Below are 25,746 nucleotides of genomic sequence, written 5' to 3' on the forward strand. Positions count from 1 at the left end.
AAGTATTTCTTGACAATAGATTGCGGGGGTAGGAAGCAGAGGGCTTCTTCACTGCTTTGCTGTCAACTCCAGCCCAGGTTTCTCAGAGATGGGCAGTGGGGTCAGGCTGGGACTAGTGATGTGCCCCTCTGAGCTCCTGAGACCTTGCCCAGGGCCTGATGTGTTTGATCGCTGCTCTCAGGTTTAGGTTGGACCCTGGACAAAATTTTCCTAGACCTTCAGGACGTGGCAAAGTGCAGCCTTTTCCCTTGATATTTCCAATGCCTGGGCCCTGTTCCAAGAATACCTGGGGCCTAAGCTCTCTAAGGAGACAAGCAAGCAAACAGGCATCCCTTCAAGTGGGTTGGGTCTGCAAGGATTTTTGCATGTGTTAGCGTCTGTGTGTCCTTGGAGATGGAGGCAGCATTGGCAATGGCTCAGCATCCAATTTACTCTAGACCTCTCCCCTGAAGGAGAAGGCTTCTTGCTGACTGGAAGAGGCACCATGCTTGTTCCACAGCAGGTGGTGCCTGGCTTGGAATGTCCAATGTTACAGGGGCAGAACATTTTTCTGACAACCTGCTTGGTGCCTCTCTGTTCCAGTGAAGATTGATTGTAGTCCTTGTGACTAACTTGCAGTTTCGTCCATTGCTTCTTCTACTGGCTAAGAAGAACAGAAAATAATAAAGAGGGGAGAGGTTGTATTGTGCCGGAGCTGCCTAAGAGGCGATGAGTTATGAGGGCTGAGAATTGTAAGTAAGCAACGAACTCTACCAACTTTTTTTACTTACCACTCCCCTGCCTCCTACAATACTCTCTAAGGTGCTTTAAGATATTTCCAATTACTGCGGATATTTCTCCTTATCTCCACTATGTGTCATGGCAAGCGGCCAAGGGACCTGGATGAGGCAATGCCTCCCCCAAGGCCCAAACAGTCCAAGATTGATTCTTTCTTTTTTAACTGTAGCAGAAATAACGAGGAAGATAGCTACACGGTTGAAACTCACAATCGTTTTAATCCTTTAATTGACCTCGCAGCCGACATAGAAGTGGAGGGGGTGAACTCGAAGGCAATGAATAATGCTAAGGATAATGACAAAGAAGTCAGAGCCACCTCGAAGGGGGAGTCCGAGTCGGCCCTGGGCGATGGCATGGGATTCGATCATTTCCAATTAATAACCAGGACCCTGCGCTGCATCTTTAAGAGCATAAATGGGATCTCCATGCAGGTGAATAACCTTCACCAAAAGCTTGAGGCCCATTTGTTGGAGTTGCAGCACAACCTCACTCTGCCTCCGAGGGATTTAAAGGGACAGAGGTGTACCTCCCCTGTTAGACATGAAAGTGGTTCTGGTGGTCACTTATTAAAAGCTCAATTGGACTCTCAATCTCTGACCCTACAAGCAAACAAAATATGCCTAACTATACGCAGCAGTGACCCCAGGTCCCCAAGGTGGAATAATTCGAGAGATATCAAAGATCATCTAAGGCAACTCCTTCAGATTTGGCCTCCGCTAATAGAACTTAGTTCTGTGAAACTTTTGAACTACTACCATTGGTTCCAAAAAGTACTGCTCTCCTTCCAGTCACCAAAAATTCCTTCCATACTGGTTAGGCGCAAAGCGTTTTTGGCCACCTGGGGCATCTTTCCAACGAGAGTCTTTCATGACACCAGGATTAAACCTCTTTTCCGTAATATCGTACAAAAAGGTATCCGCTCACCAGACTGGCGCGACATAGTCTTGAAACTCAAGCTGCCCACCCGGGAACCTCACCCTCCCTCTCAGCCCAAGCTACCTGGTTTATCTACTCCAGCAACAGAGAAGCATGACCAAAGCGGGCCCAGCCATCTGGCTGCTTTAGAGGAGAGGGACCTTATCTCATCCTATGGTGAGTTGCCATTAGAAGAACAGCAGGAAGTTATATATTTTTTTTTTTATAAAAAATTTTATTGGTTTTTCCACATATAATATAAAACAATACAAAAGACAAACATAAACAAACAAACATATAAACATGTATAATTTCATAGATTTTTTCATGTACCCAATTTCAGCGACTTCCCCATGCCCCCCTTTTCTGCATCTCTATTTTAAACTTTTTTTTCCAGCAACCCCTGATCCAAATTATAATTAATTCCTTTCTTTAACCTCTTTCTTTCCTCTTATCCTCATTTAACGCTGCAAATCTGTTGTGCTTTACCCATGACATTTTAACACTCAGTAATTTTGCAAATATTTTTAAGATAAAGTTTAAATTTCTTCCAATCTTCTTCCGCCGTCTCTTTCCCTTGGTCACGGATTCTGCTCGTCATCTCTGCTAGTCCCATGTAGTCGATCACTTTCGTCTGCCACTCTTCCAGTGTGGGTAGTTCTTGTGTCTTCCAATACTTTGCTAGTAAAACTCTCGCTGCTGTTGTAGCATACATAAAAAACATCCTATCTTTCTTTGACACCAATTGGCCCACCATGCCCAGGAGAAAAGCCTCTGGTTTTTTGTGAAAGGTACACTTAAGCACCTTCTTAATTTCATTATAAATCATTTCCCAGAAGGCCTTAATCCTTGGGCACGTCCACCAAAGGTGATAGAAAGTACCTTCAGTTTCATTGCATTTCCAACATTTATTATTGGGCAAATGATAAATTTTTGCAAGCTTGACTGGGGTCATGTACCACCTATAAATCATTTTCATAATATTCTCTCTTAAGGCATTACATGCCGTAAATTTTATACCGGTGGTCCATAACTGTTCCCAGTCAGCAAACATAATGTCATGACCAATGTCCTGTGCCCATTTAACCATAGCTGATTTAACCATCTCATCCTGTGTATCCCATTTCAGCAGTAAGTTGTACATTCTAGACAAATTCTTCGTATTGGGTTCTAACAATTCTGTTTCTAGCTTTGACTTCTCCACCTGGAAGCCTATTTTCCTGTCCTGTTTAAAAACTTCATTTATCTGGTAATAATGTAGCCAATCTCTTACTTTAAGCTTCAGTTTCTCATAACTCTGTAATTTCACATTTCCACCTTCATGTTCTACAATTTCCCAATATTTTGGCCATTTAGATTCCATATTAAGTTTTTTAACTTCCTTAGCCTCCATTGGTGACAACCACCTAGGGGTTTTATTTTCCAACAGATCTTTATAACGAGTCCAAACATTATATAATGCTTTCCTAACAATATGATTTTTGAAACTTTTGTGGATTTTTACCTTGTCATACCAGATATATCCATGCCAACCAAATCTATTATTGAACCCTTCTAGGTCCAAAATGTCTGTGTTCTCAAGAAGTAGCCAATCTTTCAACCAGCAAAAAGCTGCTGCTTCGTAGTAAAGTTTTAGGTCCGGCAGGGCAAACCCCCCTCTTTCTTTTGCGTCAGTTAGTATCTTAAATTTTATTCTGGGCTTTTTGCCCTGCCAGACAAATTTCGATATATCTTTCTGCCACTTCTTGAAACAGTCCATTCTGTCCACAATCTGCAGTGTTTGAAACAAAAACAGCATTCTTGGCAAAACATTCATCTTAATAACAGCAATTCGGCCTAACAAGGAAAGTCTCAAATTTGACCATATTTCCAAATCTTTCTTAATTTCTGTCCAGCATTTCTCATAATTGTCTTTAAATAGATTCACATTCTTAGTTGTTAAGTTAACCCCTAGATATTTCACCTTATTTGCTACCATTAATCCAGTTTCACTCTGAAACTTCTCTCTTTCCTCCACTGTTAGATTCTTTCCCAATACCTTTGTTTTTTGTTTATTTAACTTAAAACCTGCCACTCGACCAAAAGCTTGTATTATCTCCAAAACTTTTTTTGTACTAGTGTCTGGCTCTTGCAAAGTTAAGACTAGGTCATCTGCGAACGCTTTCAACTTGTATTGTTTAGCTCCGACCTGAATCCCTTTAACCAGCTGGTCACCTCTAATCATATTTAGTAAAACCTCCAGAACAGTTATAAAAAGTAGTGGGGATATTGGGCACCCCTGTCGTGTCCCTTTTTCAATAGCAATTTGTTCAGTAACCACGTTATTTACAATTAGTTTTGCTTTTTGTTCAGAATAAATTGCACCTATACCATTCTCAAAACCTTGGCCCACCCCCATTCCTTTGAGATTCTTTTTCATAAAACTCCAAGAGATATTGTCAAAGCAGGAAGTTATAAATAGGCTTGATATACTCAAGCAGCAACTTACACATGTACTTCAAGAGAAAAAATCTCCTCAAGCCTCTCTGTTCTCTAGACTACTGGGCTTCTCCCTGGGCTCAGACGCTTCTTGGGATCCTCATTTCAACACTTGCATCCGGCTAAGACCTTCCCCAGGTTTATTCAGCCCCACCTTCCTGAGCTCCTCCCATTGATTTTCAGGATCCAACCATTCCCTCTGTGATGTCTCCATGGAACTCATGACATCATTTCTTAAGATTTAAAAGTAGCAGTGGGAACTTCTGATCCAGGTTCTATGTCATCCAAAATTTGCTTTAACCCTTTCTCTCTGCTCCATGATCCTGATGGAAATTCCCCCCTTTCAATCTAACCCATGAAGGAGATTGCTATGGGCATCAAACATACACTGTCCATTTCCCCCACTTCTCCCCACATATTCCCCACGCACCCTCAAAATTGACTCTGAGGGGGGTCAGGAGAACCCCAAGAACAGTGCAGAAGGAATGAAGGTGAGGAGGGGTTGTGCCAACCAGCAGGCTGGAATGTTTGTCCTGATGGTATGATTGGAAGAGCGTGAAGTTGAATTCCACAAACAACAAATAAATAGATGACATGAGTGAGTGGGAGGATTTACATTGCCGTCTGGGCAGAAGCAGAGGTAGTTGCTCTGGCACCCGGGCACGGGGTGAGCATATCAGGGGGGTGCCACCCACGGCAAGCGGTGAGCATCCTTGGGGGGGGGGCAGTACAGTAATGTGACCCCCCCTCAGGCATGACATCCGGGGTGGCCCACAGCCCGCTTCCTCCGCCAGTGCATCTGGGACACCAATAGTTTGCTTAGTTGGTTTGTTTGCTTATTTTAAGAACATTTTTTATTAAATTTCAATTGTAATAATCCAGTGGTCGCCTCACTGCCAAATTAAAACACAATTACTAATCCCAATAGATATCTTGGGATTCCTTAACTTTTGCACATGGGGTCAGAAATTAGGACATGTTGGAATGTGGAAAGAGAAGAAGTGGACAGTACAAATGTAATTTTATTGTGGTGTTTTAAAAACATTAATGCACATATTTGAACATTAGGAAGCTATTAAGCCACATGAGAATATTCTGCTGAATCTTATAAATAGGGCTGGATTAAATGCATACAGTGCACTTTATTTCATCCTTCCAGGCTGAAGGCAGACTCATGATTCCTCATGGATGTCCCAGCAGAACTTGATGGGCAGCTTTTCCATTCTCTCCTTAAAAACACTGTCAAACCTTTCACTTTGTCCGACTGTCATCATGTTCTTCCAGTCTCCAACAGTGCCTGGCCCAGGAAGCAGACAGAAAGAAAGTGCATTGTGGTAGTCAAATAAATATAACTCCAGATATATTCCATCCCTAGATGCGATTGTCAGGTGAATATGTCAGTTTGATCTACCATAAATTACATTTGCGAAGAAAACCTCCTATTTAGAACAAGGAAAAAAAACAACAACTCTAAAATTAGGAAATAACAGAAACTGAGAGTTTCATGAAGACTGGAAAAATGAAATCACCATTACTTGGTAGCTATCACATATCAGTGTAAATATCAGGGGAATCTGTAGAGGATTCTACAATAAGCACCAAATCAGTTTTTTCTACCATTAACTTACCTTTGCGAAGAAAATGTCCTTTGTTGTGGTCCATGCGATCTGGTCGAGCGAACTCATAGTTTGCCCTGGGATCTGCTTTCATTTTATTAAATGTAGCCTGATCCACAACAGCATCCACCTCCTTTTCCGTCAGTCTCTTTCCCAGGAAGTTGCATAATTTCAATACACAGCTTCTCAGATCCTGAAATGGAACGTGGTTTTAATGTCAGGCCATCCACAATAGAGAAACCTGACAGCTTAGAGACTAAAACTCATGGAACAGGCAGGAATACAAGCAGGGGAAACAAGCAGCCTGCATCTTTCTTTGCCTAGTTTGGAATAATTGCCATTGCATCATATTGTACTTTCATTGTTGCTTTTATTCTATGAGCCATGCAGAATGCATTATATTATGGGGCAGCTCTTTCAACTGAGTCCACAAGTAAATAAATAAATGTCCCTGTTGCAGACACAAGGGAGGTTCTGTGACATCTCTCCTCAGCATCAGAGGGTCTGTGAAATGACATATCTTGCTTGGGATCATGACACTTTATTTATAGCCCCATAATCCTCAGGGGAAATGGTTACAGTGCATTTTTGCAGTCTTAGGTTTGAAAGCTGCACCCGAATCCATGGCCTGCTCGGCTTTGAAAAATCTTTTGGAAAGGAAGAGAGACCAGCTGGGAAAGCAGCAGCTGAGGGCAATTGAATAATCAAATTGCTTCCTTCCTCCATTTTGTAAAGGAGAGTTTTGATGGATGTTTAATATCAGACTGGATAGCATTTTGATAACTTACCTTCTTCATTTCCTCATAGGTAAGAAACAGAATATTGAAGTCATCCTTGTGAGAGTACCAGCCTTCCACATGGTCCAGCCATAAACTTGCAAGTACTGATGTGAGAGAAGTTGATTTGGCATAAAATGTAGATCAGATTTTTTTAAAAAAAACATTCAGAGAGAAGCAGTATGAACATTTAAAGTCCATTAAAACAATTTTAAGGGATCATTTTAAGAACCAGCAGTGGTACAAACCATTAAACAGAAGCTGAATTAATACCACCCAACCTCACCAAACACTTTCTCAGAGAAGAAATTTGCAGAAGAGTTCTGCATTTTAAGGCTCCCTGCTGTGCTTCCCATCCCAATGTGATGAGAGAGTGATGGGTGGGCTGAGATCAGTCTAGCCTTCCTCCAGCCCCCTTCCTTCCCACTCTGGCATTTTCCTTATATGGTGTGGAAGTTAATACTTGCAACATTTAGAGACACTGTCTGGGTTTCTGAGTTATAACTTGACACAAATCTCTACACTTGATTAAGCATTGGATGTTCCAGCTTGTAATGATTTGTAGCTGCTGCATCCTGATGCAGACAGCATACAAATCCACCTGATTTCCTTTGGGAGTTGGCCAGATCTATACCCTCCCTTCGGCATCAATGGACACCAGTCATCAGTGGCATAAAATAGTGTAGTTGGAGTCTCAGTTGGAGACGCTTTGTGATGCATGGATGTGGAATTTCCTCAGAGTAACCTACGGCATCAGACATGGCATTCTGAAAAGGTTCCTTAACACAGAGAGAAATTCTTTAATCTGTTGTCAAAGGATAAAGATGAAGAGACAAGAGTGATTCATTTTAGAGTAGCAATTCATCCTTACCCTTCCCAGCCAAAAACCTCTCCATGAAAATTCCAAAATCTTCTACCTCTTCTAATTGGACTACAGTTTTGGAAAAATGGTAAAAGGAAACCAAGACATCCTTTGGGTTTCTGGCCACATAAACAACCTGCAAATTCTTTCGATTCCTAAAATAATAAATGGATGGATCTCAGATATCACTTCTTGTGGATTCTTAGTTATTCCAAGTTGCTTTACAACCCTGGCAGCCTCACCCTCTTTTGCAACATGAATGTCACATGCACAGTGCAATCCTATGGTGTCGAATGAGCTTATTCTTATTAAGTTTGTTGGATGGCACCCTTGTAACGAATGGCATTTTTTTGTTTTTTAAAATACTTTTATTTTGCTTTAAACAAATACATATAAATATAGACAACCAAAATTACAAAAGAAAATTACTTAATAATGATAATAATGAAAAAGCTAAAAAAATCAAAATACATGGCATAAAACATAAGAAGAAGGATGAGAAAAAAAGGGAAAGGGAAAGGGAAAGGGAAAGGGAAAGGGAAAGGGAAAAGGGAAAAGGGAAAAGGGAAAGGGAAGAAGAAGAAGAAGACGAAGACGAAGACGAAGACGAAGACGAAGACGAAGAAGACGAAGAAGATGAAGAAGACGAAGAAGAAGAAGAGCCAGAACACAGAAAGGCTCATCTATTGTACGCTTCCATCAAGGTCACAACAGATCATTATTCTTATCAATTCTCTTGATCTGCATTCCAAGGAATCCCTCATTTTGGTATCAGGGAACATTTCTCTATGAGGTATCATTCTAAACATAACCAGGTCTTTCTTGTTGAACCCTTATCCCCTAGATAATTATTTATACATTCCCATTCTTCTTTCATCATAATTTTAGGTTTATCTCGTATTGCATCTGTCAGCTTTGCGAGCTCCAAGTACTTGCACAACAAATGCCATGTTTTGAATGGGCTGAAGACCACCACATAAAATGGATGCTGTTGATGAACTATAAATAATTTGTGCTGATCAAAGAGTGAATGGAATGTGCATGTTCTGGCAAAAGTACTGTACCTGCAAGGAAGTGTAAAGACTGGCTGTGCAATGCTAGTTACAAACAATGAGTATCGTACCGTGCCAAAAGTTACAGAAGACCAGGTGCAAAGCATGAGAGTTGTGATATGCCAAGAACATGCTAAGGGTGGAGGACTGCCAAGAACATGTCAAAGGCAATGAGAAATGCCAATATTCAGATGTGTATCAAAAAGGACTATATAAGATCAGGCTTTTCAGGGGGGTTGGTGTGTCGGATGCAGCCAGGATCCCGCTGTCTGCCCACCCAATCCAGAAGAGTGGTGAGTGTATGTGTGATTATGTGAGAGACTGAGTACATGTTCCCTTATCTTGTTATGTGTTCTGCTTGTTACTCAACAAAGCAATGTTATGTAGAAATTCCAATATATTGGTTGTCTGACTGCTTACTTGTGTTCTGCCTGAAGTGCACTGAATCTCAGATAAAAGAACCTGTTTTATTTTTAACACCCTCCAGGACTTTTACTATGGTGGAGCATAAACTCTGTGCTGTTTAGCAGTCATGGGAATTATTTCAAACTCAGGGTGCACAGAGCATTATTCATTCATCTGGACAGAGGAATAAGGAATTGCAGCTGGATGAACTTCCCTCAAAATCAGAGAAATGTTAACGGAAACTGAGATGCTCATTCAAATAAGGCAAGACAAACATTTAATATGATCAAATAATAAATGTGCTGTTTCCTACTTTTGCTCTTCTGTTCCTTAATCCTTTGGGTACTAAATAGTAGGGTAGATGGGAAGCAAAGAGGCGAGGTGATGGACGACTGACGTAATCCACATTGCGGACATTGTACTCCAGCCACGGAGCCCTGTCTAGTAAGTCGACTTTTTCAGTTCCATCTCGGTGACCTTCATGATAAATCAAGCTCAAAATATTTTGAGTCCATATTGTGCCTATAAATGAGAATAAGCATACTTAATTTCATTCATATGGGGATGTGGGTGATGCCGTGGTCTAAACCACAGAGCCTAGGGCTTGCCGATCAGAAGGTCATGGTTCGAATCCCCATGACGGGATGAGCTCCCATTGTTCGGTCCCAGCTCGTGCCCACCTAGCAGTTCGAAAACACATAAAACTGCAAGTAGATAAATAGGTACCGCTCTGGCGGGAACATAAACGGCATTTCTGTGAGCCGCTCTGGTTCTCCAGAAGTGACTTGCCGTAGATTCCCGCGTATAAGATGACTTTTTAACCCTGGAAAAGAGGTTAAAACGTCGTGGGTCGTATTATACGCTGGGTATTGGCGGCGTACAGCGGGCTTTGCAGTGGGACAGGACTGCCTGGCGCGGAGCCTGCCCCCCCCCCACTGCTTCGGAAGCAGCAGCAGCTGGCGGCGGGCTCTGCTCAGCGCCGGGTGGCTTTCTCGTGGCGCAGAGCTGCCCAGCATATTAAGCAACTGGACGTATAAGACGAACCCTCAAATTGCAGCTGCCAATTTGGGGGGTTGTCTAATATGCCCAGTCGCCTAATATGCCGGAATCTATGGTAGTCTTGCTGGCCACATGACCCAGAAGCTGTCTGCGGACAAACGAAGGCTCCCTCGGTCTATAGAGCGAGATGAGCGCAAAAACCCAGAGTCATCCACGACTGGACCTAATGGGAGATCTGGGCCAGAAATGAGAGAGAGGAAGGGAATCAACACAGCAAGCATAGGCAGATTTAGGGACCTGGCTGCACGGGTTGCCAATGCAATCAATGCATTCTAGGAACAGGAATATTGACAAATGGCCAGTGGGACAAACATAATAAGCAAAAGGCAGTTGCAGAAGCCTTTCTTCATGTCACCCAAGTCTTAAATGCCTTTTCAATGCAGAACTTCCCCTCTCTCTCCTCTCCCACTCCCGGTTATTGTGTCCTCCCCACCCCACCAACCCTCCAAGGCAGATTTGGGGAACACTGGGGACACAAGGAGAGAGAAGAGTGAAGGAAGTTCTGGTGTGGAAGTGGAAGTTATTGCATGGAGGGCACAACTGCATTGGATACGGAACCCCCCCCCCATGATTGGCAAAGCATTTGAATGTTTTTGATGTGTATTTATGTTGTTTTCAAAACCTCAAACATTTTGAGAGTGGTGGAAAACACATTATTTCATCTCTTTTTTATGAACAAATCAGAACATGGCCCAGTTCACCTTTATGTAACCAGGTAAGTTCCATACTACCCACATTGACCTCAATTTTGCATTTGGTTTTAATCTTGCGTTAGGATAATACAGATACTATGTAGATATATGTGGGTATCCAACAGGGTTGAATTGAAATGATGGTTCAACCTACGAAAAGGTACTCTTACCTGATTTTGGATAAGTGACTATAAATACATCACTGTCTCTTATTTCAAAACCCTCCAGGGAATCTAAGTACTCCACTGAAGTAAATACTGACTGGAAATAAAATCCTTTGTATGTGAAAAGGTATTTCTCGTCTGGTTGCATTGCCTGCCTAAGAATAAAGAGAAGAGAATAGTTCTCTCTATTATACAACAATGGGGAATCACAAAGAAATAGAGGTGTCATTTTGTGAAATCCTACTCCTCTTGCAGACCCCATAGCAGAATCCCATGCTTCTCTTCCATCACAGGTGAGCAACATAAAGGTCCATCATTTAAAGTACAGAGACTTGACCCATCATTGAGGCAACAAAGCATTATTTTCCCCCTGCTTTAAGTGTTTTTTTTAAATGGTGCTGCTTTCAACTCAAAGCTGGCTTTGTCCTACACAATAAGGCTTTTCTCTCTCACCCTGATATAGTTATTTCTCAAGTGCATGTGTGCAGCATGCAAAATAGCAGCCCTTGGCCTCACTTTATGCTGCCTGGCATCATAGTTTGGTCAGTGCTGCTATCCTGACACTCATTCTTGTACTCAGGGGAGGTGGGAAGGAAGCAAAAAAGTGCTCCCTGGAAATGGTTCCAGGGAAAATGAAAGATGGAATCTGTTGGGAACTCTTGCCCAATTCCTCCTGGGTTCTTGATCAGCTTCAAGAAATTGGGGTGACGTATTTTCTGGGCCTCTTGGGACCAAACCATAGATGTGCCTGGGGACCACAGGGTGGCAAAGAGAAAGGTATTCCCTCTGAGACACCACTGCCAAAATAGATCTTTCTTCTTTTTTTGCCTCCTCCCTGCGCCAATTTCTCTCCTCCCACGTAGCGTCTGACAAGGAAGGCACTTGCAAGCGTGGGCTCAGTGCATGGTATAAGGAGGAGGGGAATTGTTATGGGAGAAAGTTCAAGGCTCCATTGGGTGCTGAGGAAACCAAAGTTGTCGCCAGTGTGTTGCTTGTCTTTTATACCTGTTAGGACATTTCAGGCCGTAATATAGAATATGATACATGACATCAAGATATACCACCTTATTATAGATGAATGGATGCTTTATAAACATTTAAATAAAAATAAAATCCATTGCTTAAAAGTGATAAAGAAATAAAGTGCCATGAAGCCTGAAAATCCCTTTAATTCTCTATATAAGTCTTGTGTTTCAACGCTAAGAAATGCAACAATCGTTTAGTGGAAAACATTGTATGTACAAAATATATTTTCCAATATATAAATTAAGGGCTGTATCCCATGCCGAATGAGCAGGGTTCCACTTGCACAATGGGAGTTCACATTCAGTCCCCTCAAAATAACTATTAATCTCTGGTAACACAAATGTTGCATTCTGTGTGACACCATAAAATAATATGAACTGTGAAAAGAGTTTCCATGCATCTGATCAAATACCTTATTGCCCCTCAGAACTCTTGCAAGAAAGAGTAGATTAGTTGTTTGTCATTCAGTAGTCCTGCTTTTCCTTGGAAAGTTTAATTTACAAGAAAACTTACCTACCTTTTGTTTTTAGAGTCCAAAAGTGTGGGAGAGAGAGGGAGAGACCGATTTCTTCTGTAGCTTGGAGTATTTCAGCTTTTCAAGGCTCACGTACAGAGCTCTGAAGGAAACTGCTTTATAGAATTCTGTTAACTAATAAGAGTTTGAGTAAATCGATGGCTCCTCCTTAGTAAATAATTCCTGGCAAGTTATGCAAGAAAAGAAAGGTAACACAGGAGCATCGAGGCATAAAATGTAAAGGACAACAGGGGACGAACTTGTTTCACACACATGCCTGCACTCACTTACACCCCGATAACGCCCACTTTAACTCTTCTCACTGCAAGAAGTGAGGTTACAGGGAACAGACAGAGGGCCTTCTCGGTAGTGATTCCTGCCCTGTGGAATGCCCTCCCAGCAGATGTCAAGGCAATAAACAACTATTTCACTGTTAAAAGTCAACTGAATGCGGCCCTTTTTAGGGAAGTTTTTAATGTCTGATGCTGTATTATTTTTAATATTTGTTTGGAAGCCACCCAGAGTGGCTGGGGAAACCCAGCCAGATGGGCGGGATATAAATTTATTATTATTATTATTATTATTATTATTATTATTATTATTATTATTACTATAAAACTTACTAAATAATTAGCACTGGTTGTTTTAGAAATCTGTCCAAGAAAAGTAGCAACTTTTTTCATTTGCACACAGCATATCTGAGATCAAATATGACTCAAGCCCAAGAATAAACTTTCAAATCCAATATATTGGCAGCAGTCTTTCCCACCCTTCAAAGATTTTGAAGGATTTTCAGAGTCCACATCAAGATGGACAGCTCCCAGTCATTTTAGTCAGAATTCCATGAAAGCTATGTCCCAGTAAACAATGCCACATGCAGAAATGGCTCATTTTGTTTTTGTTTATCATCTAAAGTTAATGTTTTCAGGAATACCTTTGCATAGAAAATGCACTTGATGGCTTCCTATGTTCTCCTTGCTAAGCTGTCCAAATTTATCCTGCAAACCGCTTTCAATGTCTTGGGCTTGGGCAGCTCCACAATTTTGTCTACCTCCCATACCTCAGCTTTCCCCCCACAAACTCACAGGGTGGTTTTTTTATACAACACCCCTGAGGTTCTGAAAGCGCCGGGCTCTGCTTGGGGCGCCATGGAAGATGGCCGACAATACCATCTCTCCAGCTCACACGAGGTAATTAAGGGGCTGAGATGGGAGTCATCAGCCTCCCAGGTTTCTTCCCGGTGGAAGGGAAGATGCAGTCTCATCCGCAGCTGCCCACAAACCACCCCCGAGTTCGAAAAGAAGGAGGGGGTGAGGGCACTGGATGGAAAGCCCTCGAGTGAGCTCGGATCTCCTGGACACTGTCTCCATGAGCGCTCCAAGTTCCATTTCTTAAGATAAAAGATTGGATAAGATTTATGGACATGCTTCGAGCGAAGAAAGGGTATTTTATCTGCTAATTAAGCCAGCCACTGAGATGCTAAGAGTGACGGATTGGAAGAAAGATAACATCAAAGAACAACAGCTAAGCCGGTATGTTGAAACGGAAAGGAAAGAAGGGGGGATAAAACTTTTTGTTTTCTTACTACGATACTACCTAACAACACCCCCCCCCCCCGAAGAACCGTCTTTTACTACTTATAGCAAGTGAGATTGGAAAACATAAACTGTGTGGAAATAATAATATTAAGTAAAGCCTTTGTTTCTTGAAATATTTGGAAGAAGATAAAAGACTTTCTTGTGACGCACAACTTAATCGGGATCCGCCATTACGAGACAGACTGCGCTGCAGAGATTAATAGTCATAGGGGGAGGCGAGCTCTTACTTTGTTATTATATCTGCGTCTCAAGTTCGATTTGGCAAATCTTCCCTGGAAAGACTAATGTTTGCTGCAACCTGTCTGAGAAAATTAATGAGCAAACGCCTAGATTCTATTTCATCAGAACTGAGATAAGATGGCGTCTGCCACCCGAGAAGGACTTTTGGATGGATTAGGCATAAATACTAGCGCGTGAGGACATACTGCAAATAAAAGACTTACCAGCTGCAAAAAAAGGGGTGGAGAGTCATACAAAGTTCACACAGAAGTATAATATTGATCATTTCAGCTCACCTGTGGAAACAACTCAGAGGCTATGAAAGAAGAAGGATAATAACAAGAAGATTTAAAGAAGGGACTAGTGGACACTCAAAGAAGTAGAAATATGAGATGATTGGACCCTACTGAACTTGAAGCATGGGAACCCCCAACAAAAAAATTAGAATTTGGCAAAATATTTGGACTTTATGATATATATTTGTATAATTTGGAATATTTAATGTGATTTGATTGGATTGTTAAAATGGAAAACTTAATAAAAAATTTTTTTAAAAAAAGAGAGATTGTGAAAGCGCAGTTTATTTTATGGTTGCAGGGTTTTTTATTTGAAATGATGGCAAATCTCAGCAGTGTTTCCTGATAAATGATACTGACTTCATATGTTGGAGTGATAGATGTTTCAAAGCCCATACAAACATTCCTGGCCGATAGATATTGGTTTCCTGATGTCCTTTATCCATCAGCTTTAGTTGCCAGGCAGACTGTAATAATACTCCAGAGCAGGGATGGGGAGTAATCTGATTAATGCTTTAATGCAAGTCCACCTAATTTCAACTTCCTGAAACGGTATGTGAACAGAAACACAGCTGCAGTTCATCCATCAAAATTCACACATCTTCAGATTACGTGATACACCTTTCCAACCAAACAATGTGTGTATTTTATGGTAAAGTGTTTATGATATTATGCCGATAATAGAATGTATATTTTACTGAAAATATCATGCAAAATTTAGTATATTAACAAAAATATTGTGTGTATATATTAATCTTTGTATTAAGCATTATTTGTATATCAACAGAAATGTACACTAAAATTTAGACAATTTTTCATGATTTTTTTCACTTCTTCTGCACAAACTGGTACAGAAATATGGTGAACCAAAAAGAACACTGGAAATGTGAGAAACTAAGCAGAAACCCAAACAAATAAGATTCACTCATCCACACTCTTAAACATAGAAAAGGCAGAGGCAGTTTTTATATTTGAAAGCGGAGATGGATCCTGCCACACCTACTGCAGGGAAATTACTTCTTGCCTGATCACGAATGATCACGAATTCAAATTGATTTTGTAGGACCATTACAAGGAAATTACTTCTTGCCTGTTGTTGTTCCACTCAGAATGCCTTCAAATAATCACAAACATCTGTTCCAACAATCACAGCTCTCAACCAATTATTTGCAACGCATGGATTGACAGATACTACAACATATGCACATCCTGTTCTAGAGAAGGACCTGAGCAAGCAACTCCATTCAGAATACTGCTTGCTTGGTTCCAACACAGCTTTAGATGGACTGCAGCAAATCTCTCGAAATTTGGACTATTGGTACACACATGCAAGACAGAGAAAAAGTTTGTATAAATATTCTCAAGCTGGAATCAGACTCAGTTCACCATTGATGTTCCAGCAGAACCTGTAGAGGAGCCTTTCCATCTGCTTCTGAAAAACACTCTCAAAGCTTTCAAATTTTTGCAATGGCCATCATGTTTTCCCAGTCTCCAAGAGTGCCTGGCACTGTGGTGGTCAAATAGATAGTTGTAACACCAGTTTGTCACAAAATGCCATCCCTAGCTGCTGCAGCAGAATCCGGCACCTTTATTGGGAGATTTAAAGATCAACATGTGTGGGTGTCATAAAGCCATGGCAGAGGCTTGTAATACTGCAGGGTGCCCCCTGACCTCGGCTGACTCACACTCTGTGCCTTACAATGTATTAGAATGTATTGACCTTATATGGTGATGGGCGTAGCAAAAGCCATGACCGGATGAAGTAACGTGAGACATTGGCAAATGGCCATGCGGGCAGAGGAGAACAAAGGAGAATAAAATCGGGGGAGAGCGGACGAGGGAGCTGCTCTTACCATCCTGAAAATATAGCTGGCTCTCTGTGTCTTTTTTCTATGCTGTGCACCATCTCATGATGGCTGGACTTCCGTCAAACATACACCTTCTTTTAGTGTAATGTCTCCCGAATTGGGATTGCCACATACCCTTTTTGAGAGAAAGAGCACTTGGAACCCAGGGAATCTTGCACTGCTCAAAATTGGGGTGGCATGCAGCAAGATATATATAATAATAATAATAATTTATTATTTGTACCCCGCCCATCTGGCTGGGTTTCCCCAGCCACTCTGAGCGGCTTCCAACAAAGATGAAAGATACACTAAAATGTCACATATTAAAAACTTCCCTGAACAGGGCTGCCTTCAGATGTCTTCTGAATGTCAGGTAGATGTTTATCGCTTTGACATCTGATGGGAGGGCGTTCCACAGGGCGGGCGCCACTACCGAGAAGGCCCTCTGCCTGGTTCCCTGTAACTTGGCCTCTCGCAGTGAGGGAACCGCCAGAAGGCCCTTGGAGCTGGACCTCAGTGTCCGGGCAGAACGATGGGGGAGGAGACGCTCCTTCAGATATACTGGACCGAGGCCGTTTAGGGCTTTAAAGGTCAGCACCAAAACTTTGAATTGTGCTCGGAAACGTACTGGGAGCCAATGTAGGTCTTTCAAGACCGGTGTTATATGGTCTCGGCGGCCGCTCCCAGTCACCAGTCTAGCTGCCGCATTCTGGATTAGTTGTAGTTTCCGGGTCACCTTCAAAGGTAGCCCCACGTAGAGCGCATTGCAGTAGTCCAAGCAGGAGATAACCAGAGCATGTACCACTCTGGCGAGACAGTCTGCAGGCAGGCAGTCTCAGCCTACGTACCAGATGGAGCTGGTAAACAGCTGCCCTGGATACAGATTTGACCTGTGCCTCCATGGACAGCTGTGAGTCCAAAATGACTCCCAGGCTGCGCACCTGGTCCTTCAGGGGCACAGTTACCCCATTCAGGACCAGGGAATCCTCCACACCTGCCCGCCTCCTGTCCCCCCAAAACAGTACTTCTGTCTTGTCAGGATTCAACCTCAATCTGTTAGCCGCCATCCATCCTCCAACCGCTTCCAGACACTCACACAGGACCTTCACCGCCTTCACTGGTTCTGATTTAAAAGAGAGCTAGAGCTGAGTATCATCCGCATACTGATGAACACCCAGCCCAAACCTCCTGATGATCTCTCCCAGTGGCTGCATGTAAATGTTGAAAAGCATGGGGGAAAGGACAGAACCCTGAGGCACCCCACAAGTGAGAGCCCAGGGGTCTGAACACTCATCCCCCACCACCACTTTCTGAACACGGCCCAGGAGGAAGGAGCGGAACCACGGTATGACAGTGCCCCCAGCTCCCAGCCCCTCAAGACGGTCCAGAAGGATGTTATGGTCGATGGTATCAAACGCCGCTGAGAGATCCAGCAGAACTAGGAAACAGCTCTCACCTTTGTCCCTAGCCCGCCGGAGATCATCAACCAGTGCGACCAAGGCAGTTTCAGTCCCATGATGAGGCCTGAATCCCGACTGGAAGGGATCCAAATGGCATAAGCAGTCTTTCTTGACATAGATTGTGGGGGTAGGATGCAGAGGGCCTCTTCACTGCTTTGCTGTCAGCTCCAGCCCAGTTTCTCAGAGATGGGCAGTGGGGTCAGGCTGGGACTAGTGATGTGGCCCTCTGAGCTCCTGAGCCCAGGGCCTGATGTGTTTGATTGCTGCTCTCAGGTCTAAGTTTTCCTAGACCTTCAGGACGTGGCAAAGTGCAGCCTTTTCCCTTCATATGTCCAATGCCTGGGCCCTGTTCCAAGAATACCTGGGGCCTAAGCTCTCTAAGGAGACAAGCAAGCAAACAGGCATCCCTTCAAGTGGGTTGGGTCTGCAAGGATTTTTGCATGTGTTAGCATCTGTGTGTCCTTGGAGATGGAGGCAGCATTGGCAATGGCTCAGCAACCAATTTACTCTAGTCCTCTCTCCTGAAGGAGAAGGCTCCTTGCTGACTGGAAGAGTGTCAGGGAACTGCCATCAGTGCCGGAGGAAGAGAGCAAAAGCCAAAGGGATTCCAGAGAGCGTCCAGGGATATGTACGAGGGTGCGACCAATGCCAGAGGGCAAAGGGGGAAAGGACTGCCCCGCAGGGTTACTGGAACCCTTACCTACACCGGAAAGGCCCTGGGAGGTGGTGTCCATTGATTTTATGACAGATCTGCCCAAGTAAAGGGGAAAGACAGCGGTCATGGTAGTGGTCGATCTACTGACTAAAATGTGTCATTTCGTAGCTTGCTCGCATGCAGTGTCGGCAGAGGAGACAGCCAGGCTGTTTGTGGACCACATTTTTAGACTGCATGGCACCCCATTGAGGGTAATCTCAGATTGCGGAAAACAATTTACCTCCCGGTTCTGGCAGAGACTCATGAGCTGGCTGCAGGTCGAGGTGAGCTTCTCGACGGCGAGGCACCCAGAAACCAATGGACAGGCCGAAAGAGCGAACGGTATACTCCAGCAGTACCTACTGTTACGATATTGAAGCAATGCAGCTGCAAAGTGCTAGCTTGAAAAGTAAACATGATGGGAATGTTGGGACTGCCCGTGGGAAACAGAGGGACAGTCAATTCACAGTGTGAAGCACCGGAATTAGCTCAGAGTGTAATATGAGCTCTTCCGTTTGTTCCTGTCCAGGAAGTGCAGGAAGTGTTTGTTACTACACTGCTGGAGTTTGAAGAGAGCAGTCATGTTTTTTGTAATGCTGCAAAGACAGAAATAAAGGCATGTAAATACGTTCCTGTCTATCTCTTTCCCCTGCCAGGGGGCAGGAAAGAGGGTGTGTGTTCTTCTCACATTTGAGAAGAATCGCCGATCGAGACCTAGCCTGCGCTTGCTGGGGAATGCAGCCAGGGAGGTCAACAGGGAATCAAGCCGGGTGCCTGGGATTGTTGCCAGTTTCTCTTGATATGGGCTTGAATTCCCGACACCTACGCTGCTATGTCAGTGAGAGGCAGAACAATTGGGTAGAGAAATTAGCTTTGGCTGAATTTGCGTACAATAACGCTGAACACGTGTCCACGGGAATGAGCCCTTTCATGGCCAATTACAGGTGTCACCCCAGGGCCTTCCCGGGACGGGGGGAGGAAGGATGGAGTGTACCTGCGGCTGAGCAATTTGCTGAGGAAATGGAGGCCTTACACCAGCAACTCAGGCTGAACTTGGAGCGGGCCAAGGAAGTTTACAAGAGGCAGGCAGACAGGCACCATCGGGAGGGGGAGGCCATACGGGTGGGAGACTGGATGTGGTTGTCATTCCAAGGGTTGCCCCTAAAGGGAGGGTGCAAGAAGTTGCAGCCTAGGCGGCTGGGGCCATTTGAGGTAATACAGCAGGTTAACCCAGTGGCATTTAAACTCAAGTTGCCCAACAGCATGAAGATACATCCGGTGTTCCATAGGTCCCTACTTTCACATTACAGGGAGGGGCGGGAATTCCCGGGACGGGAGGGAGGGGTTACCACCCACCCGCGGGTAGAGGAGAGGGAACACTGTAACGAAGCTACAGAAATACTCGATTCGAGGTGGCGAGGTCACCAGGTAGAGTACTTGGTAGCCTGGGAAGGAGAACCCAGGTCTGAAAACACTTGGGTCCCTGCTGAATCAATCACTGACAGGAATCTGGTGGAAGAGTTTCATGGTTTGTTCCCGGGTAAGCCCAAACCATTAGCTAGATTCTGGGAGGAAGAATTTGGACCCACAGACGACGAAGGGGACTTTGTGGATTTTCCTGCCTCCGAAGAGGAGGGAGGGGAGCTGTCTGAGGGAGAAGAATCAGACTGGGAGGTTCAACCAGCTGGAAGAGATCCGAGGGGATGGGAGGCTGGTTTTGAATCCTCAGAAGATGATGACAGTTCTTTCAGGGGATTCCCCGCATCGTTGGTCAAGGAGAGAGAGGAGGATGTATCGGAAGATCACGCCAGGGGTGAGAGGGGTCCTGAGGAGGGGGTGGGTGTCAGGGAACTGTCATCAGTGCCGGAGGGGAAGATCAAAAGCCAGAGGGATTCCAGAGAGCGTCCAGGGATCGGGAGAAGCAGCCCATCTTCTGGGGAAGAGAATCAGCGTAGCACCAGTGGAGAAGGGGGGCAGACGGGGGAAGCGGCGAGGCGGTCCCATGACTCCTTGCCTGGGACCAGCGGGGAGAGTAGGGGTCCTCCGTTGCCCATGCCCTCCTTGAGCAGAAGGCTTTCGCGCAGAGAGGGTAGGCGGAGACTAGGCGTCAAAGAGCTTCTTTGCTGGAAGAAGTTTAAGAAACGCCCACGCACGGATTCTGCCAGTGACTGAGTCAGCCACGGGTGAGTGGCGTCCGGACAGATAAAGTTTATTTTGGCAGCCCAGCCAGTTGTTTGCACCCAGCCAGGGAAATAGTTGCCTGCTTGCACACAAGCAACCCCTTAGAAACCATTACAAAGAGGCATCAAGGTTGTTCCACAGCAGGCTTGTTCTCTAGACTACTGGCCTTCTCCCTGGGCGAGCGGTGAGCATCCGGGGGGGCAAACAGTAATGTGACCCCCCCTCAAGAATGACACCCGGGGTGGTCTGCACCCCGCTTCCTGCACCAGTGCATCTGGGACACCAATAGTTAGTTAGTTTGCTTATTTTAGCAATATTTTTTATTAAATTTCAATTACAATAATCCAATGGTAGCCTCATTATAACATTGCCAAATTAAAACACAATTACTAATCCCAATAGATATCTTGGTATTCCTTAACTTTTGCACATGGGGTCAGAAATTAGGAAATGTTGGAATGTAGAAAGAGAAAAAGTGGACAGTACAAATGTAATTTTATTGTGTGTTTTTTTAAAAAAATTATTGCTCATATTCGAACATTAGGAAGCTATTAACCCATCCATATGAAACTTTTTTGGGTTTTTTTTTACTAACTCTTACAAATACGGCTGGATTAAATGCATACAGTACACTTTATTTCATCCTTCCAAGCTAAAGGCAGACTCATGATTCCTCATGGATGTCCCAGCAGAACTTGAAGGGCAGCTTTTCCATTCTCTTCTTAAAAACACTGTCAAATCTTTCACTTTGTGCGACTGTCATCATGTTCTTCCAGTCTCCAACAGTGCCTGGCCCAGGAAGCAGATAGAAAGAAAGGGCATTGTGGTGGTCAAATAAATATCCATAACTCCAGATATATTCCATCCCTAGCTGGGTATATGTCCCTCAGTGTGAAAAAATTTCCACACTCTAGATTGGAAAGACAAATATGCCACCCTTAAATATACATATTTAGAAGAAGGGGGAAAACAGGGAAAGTACATAATAGAACAACTCTAAAATTAGGAAACACCAGAAACTGAGAGTTTCATGAAGACTGGGAAAATGAAATCACCATCTCTTGGTGCCTATCAAAGGTTTGAGATTTTGCAAGCACCGACATTTCAATTGGACTGCCACTGTCTTACCTTTGCGAAGAAAAGGTCCTTTGCTGTGGTCCAGGATATCCAGTGGCATGAACTCATAGTTTGCCCTGGGATCTGCTTTCATTTTATTAAATGTAGCCTGATCCACAACAGCATCCACCTCCTTTTCAGTCAGTCTCTTTCCCAGGAAGTTGCATAGTTTCAATACAGAGCTTCTTAGATCCTGAAATGGAACGTGGTTTTAATGTCAGGCCATCCACAATAGAAAAACCTGACAGCCTAGCAACTAAAACTCATGGAATAGGCAGGAATACAAGCAGGGGAAACAAGCAGCCTGCATCTTTCTTTGCCTAGTTTGGAATAATTGCCATTGCATTATATTATATTATATTATATTATATTATATTATATTATATTATACTCTCATTGTTGCTTTTATTCAATGAGCCATGCAGAATGCATTATATTATGGGGCAGCTCTTTCAACTGAACCCACAAGTAAATAAATAAATGCCCCTGTTGCAGACACAAGGGAGGTTCTGCGACATCTCTCCTCAGCATCAGAGGGCCTGTGAAATGACATATCTTGCTTGGGATCACGACACTTTATTTATAGTGTGGGGAAATAGTTACAGAACAATATTCACAGTCTAGGGTCTGAAAAGGTGCTCCTGATTCCATGGCCCACTAATCTTTTTTTAAAAAAACTTTAGAAAGTAAATGAAACTAGCAAGGGGGCACTTGAACGATCATATTGCTTCCTTCCTCCATTTTGTAAAGGAGAGTTTTGATGGATGCTTAATATCAGACTGGATAGCATTTTGATAACTTACCTTCTTCATTTCTTCATAGGTAAGAAACAGAATATTGAAGTCATCCTTGTGAGAGTACCAGCCTTCCACATGGTCCAACCATGAACTTGCAAGTACTGATGAGAAAGAAGTTGAGTTGGCATAAAATGTAGATCAGGTGATTTTTAAAAAAAAAAAACATTCAGAGAGAAGCAGTACAAACGTATAAACACCATCAAAACAATTTAAAGGAATCATTTTAAGAACCAGCAGTGGAACAAACCATTAAACAGCAGCTGAACTAATACCACCCAACCTCACCAAACACTTTCTCAGAGAAAGAATTTGCAGAAGAGTTCTGCATTTTAAGGCTCCCTGCAGCGCTTCCCTTCCCAGTGTGATGGGAGAGTGATGGGTGGGCTGAGATCAGTCTAGCCTTCCTCCAGCCCCCTTCCTTCCCACACTGCCAGTTTCCTTATATGGTGTGGCAGTTAATACTTGCAACATTTAAGAGACCATGTCAGGGTTTCTTAGTTATTACTTGACACAAATCTCTACACTTGATTAAGGATTAGGGGCTGCACCTTGTAATGATTTGTAGCTGCTGCATCCTGATGCAAAGAGAATACAAATCCACCTGATTTCCTTTGGGAGTTGGTCAGATCTATACCCTCCCTTTGGCATCAATGGAGACTAGTCATCAGTGGCATAAAATGGTGTAGTTGGAGTCTCAGTTGGAGACTCTTTGTGATGCATGGATGTGGAATTTCCTCAGAGTAACCTATAGCATCCGACATGGCATTGTGAAAACGTTCCTTATCACAAAGAGAATTTCTTTAATCTGTTGTCAAAGGAGGATAAAGATGAAGGGACAAGAGTGATTCATTTTAGAATAGCAAATCTTCCTTACCTTTTCCAGCCAAAAACCTCTCCATGAAAATTCCAAAATCTTCTACCTCTTCAAATTTGACTGCCATTTTGGAAAAATGGTAAAAGGAAACCATGACATCCTTTGGGTTTCTGGCCACATAAACAACCTGCAGGAATAACAACCAATTCCATTCTATTGCTGATCTTATTGTTTCTACTGTCTCTTTTGTTTTGCTTCTGTAGTTATTTCTGTGGTTGTGAAATGTGTCTGGACCCAAGATGTTGAAGAGGGATATATATGCCTAAAATAATAAATGGATGGATCTTAGATATCTCTTCTTGTGGATTCTTGGTGTTTCCCAGTTGCTTTATATCCCTGGCAGCCTCCTACTCTTTTGGAACATGCATGTCACACGCACAGAGCAATCCTATGGTGTTGAATGAACTTATTCTTATTATGTGTGCTGGATGGCATCCTCCAAGACTTTTACTAAGATGGAGCATAAACTCTGTGCTGTTTAGGAGTTATGGGAATTATTCTAAGCTCAGGGTGCACAGAGCATTACTCATTCATATGGAGAAAGGAATTGCAGCTGGATGAACTGCCTTCAAAAATGGAGAAATGTTAGCGGAAACTGAGATGATCATTTAAATAAGCAAGACAAACGTTTAATTTTATCAAATAATAAATGTGCCATTTCCTACTTTTGCTCTTCTGTTCCTTAATCCTTTGGGTACTAAATAGTAGGGAAGATGGGAAGCAAAGAGGCGAGGTGATGGGCGACTGTCGTAATCCACATTGCGGATATTGTACTCCAGCCACGGAGCCCTGTCTAGTAAGTCGACTTTTTCGGTTCCATCTCGGTGACCTTCATGATAAATCAAGCTCAAAATATTTTGAGTCCATATTGTTCCTATAAACGAGAATAAGCCTATTTCATTCTTTCATTGTCATGAACGTACTTAGTACTTTGCAGAGTGAAATAACTGAGCACAAGATGTCTCAGCATCGAGGAGCTTACTGTTGAATTGCAACACTGTTAAAGAAAAGAAATGAGGGAGAGGAAGGAAGTCATGGGAAACACAGCAAGCAGAGGCAGATTCAGGGATCTGGCTGCACAGGTTGCCACCACTATGATATAAAATAGAAAGTGGGAGGTGGGGGGCACTAAAGTTTGGTGTCACACAGACCGCCACTGCAATAAGGGCAGCAATTGGTGATTGAGGAAGATTGACCAAGGCTTCCTTTCCATTTTGGATGAGAAAGGCGAAATTCAGCTAAAGGCTTCATAGAATTTGAGGATTTGGGAAGATAGAACAAAACTGGCAAATAAGTTCCCTTAATTTTCAGAAAGCTACCAAAAGCTCTATTCCAGATTCTTCGCAGCACATTATACAAATGATTGTCAAAGTCCAGGGAATAATAAAAAAAGGTTGTCTGGTTCTCCAAAATACTCCAAAGAAGAGTGAAGGAAGTTCTGGTGGGGAACTGGAAGTTATTGCATGTGGGGCACAACTGCATTGGATACGGCCCCCCTGATACTGGCAAAGTTGTGGCAGATAAATGCTGAAATAAAGAGTCATGGGATGAAAGCTTTTTAAGAATAGAATTTTACAAACACTATTTTACAACCACATACAAAATCCTGAAAGTCAGTAAATACAATAAACCCTTAGCAAGCAAATTTGAATGTTTTTGATGTGTATTTATGTTGTTTTCAAAACCTCAAACAGGTTGACACCGGTGGAAAACACATTATTTCCTATTTTTAAAAAACAAACAAACATGACCCGGTTCTCCTTTATGTAACCAGGAAAGTTCTACACTACCCATATTCACCTCAATTTTGCATTTGGTTTTAAACTCGCCTTAGTATAATATGGATACTATTTACATATATGTGGGTATCCATCATGGTTGAATAGCAATCATAGTTCGTCCTATGAAAATGCACTCTTACCTGACTTTGGATAAGTGACTAAAAATACATCACTGTCTCTTATTTCAAAATCCTCCAGGGTATCCAAGTACTCCGCTGAAACCAAATCTGGCTGGAAATAAAATCCTTTGTATGTGAAAACATATTTTTCATCTGGTTCCATTGCCTGTATAAGAATAAAGAGAACAGTTACCTCTATTATGCAACAACGGGAAATCACAAAGAAATAGAGGTGTCATTTTGTGAAATCCTACTCTTTTTGCAGATCTCATAGCAGAATCCCATGCTTCTCTTCCATCACAGGTGAGCAACATAAAGGTCCATCATTTAGACCTTAGAACAGAGATTTGGCTCATCACTGAGGCAACAAAGCATTATTTTCCTCCTACTTTATGTCTGGTTTTTTTTGTTTGTTGTTGTTTTTTGGT

The 25,746-nt window shown here is 43.0% G+C and overlaps 1 protein-coding gene across 3 annotated transcripts; it reads right to left on the minus strand.

The window, feature by feature from the left end:
- Positions 1 to 5,174: 5,174 nt before the first annotated feature.
- Positions 5,175 to 25,720, minus strand: LOC128410466 (amine sulfotransferase-like). Of its 3 annotated transcripts, none has more exons than XM_053381737.1 (7): positions 25,573 to 25,720; positions 25,340 to 25,484; positions 24,084 to 24,292; positions 23,419 to 23,545; positions 22,551 to 22,645; positions 5,799 to 5,979; positions 5,175 to 5,467 (listed from the first exon to the last, which is right to left on the minus strand). In XM_053381737.1, exons 1-7 carry the CDS (start codon positions 25,630 to 25,632, stop codon positions 5,343 to 5,345), a joined length of 942 nt encoding a protein of 313 aa, XP_053237712.1. In that variant the 5' UTR covers positions 25,633 to 25,720; the 3' UTR covers positions 5,175 to 5,342. The 3 variants fall into 3 exon arrangements, with proteins under 3 accessions (XP_053237712.1, XP_053237713.1, XP_053237711.1); XM_053381738.1 differs by lacking the exons at positions 22,551 to 22,645; positions 23,419 to 23,545; positions 24,084 to 24,292; positions 25,340 to 25,484; positions 25,573 to 25,720 and adding exons at positions 6,575 to 6,669; positions 7,434 to 7,560; positions 9,195 to 9,403; positions 10,803 to 10,947; positions 12,340 to 12,531; XM_053381736.1 differs by lacking the exons at positions 5,175 to 5,467; positions 5,799 to 5,979 and adding exons at positions 21,110 to 21,420; positions 21,760 to 21,940 and having other exon boundaries at positions 25,573 to 25,717.
- Between the last annotated feature and the right edge of the window lie 26 nt (positions 25,721 to 25,746).

This window comes from Podarcis raffonei, chromosome 3, assembly GCF_027172205.1.
Source record: "Podarcis raffonei isolate rPodRaf1 chromosome 3, rPodRaf1.pri, whole genome shotgun sequence".
NCBI classification, from domain to species: domain Eukaryota; kingdom Metazoa; phylum Chordata; class Lepidosauria; order Squamata; family Lacertidae; genus Podarcis; species Podarcis raffonei.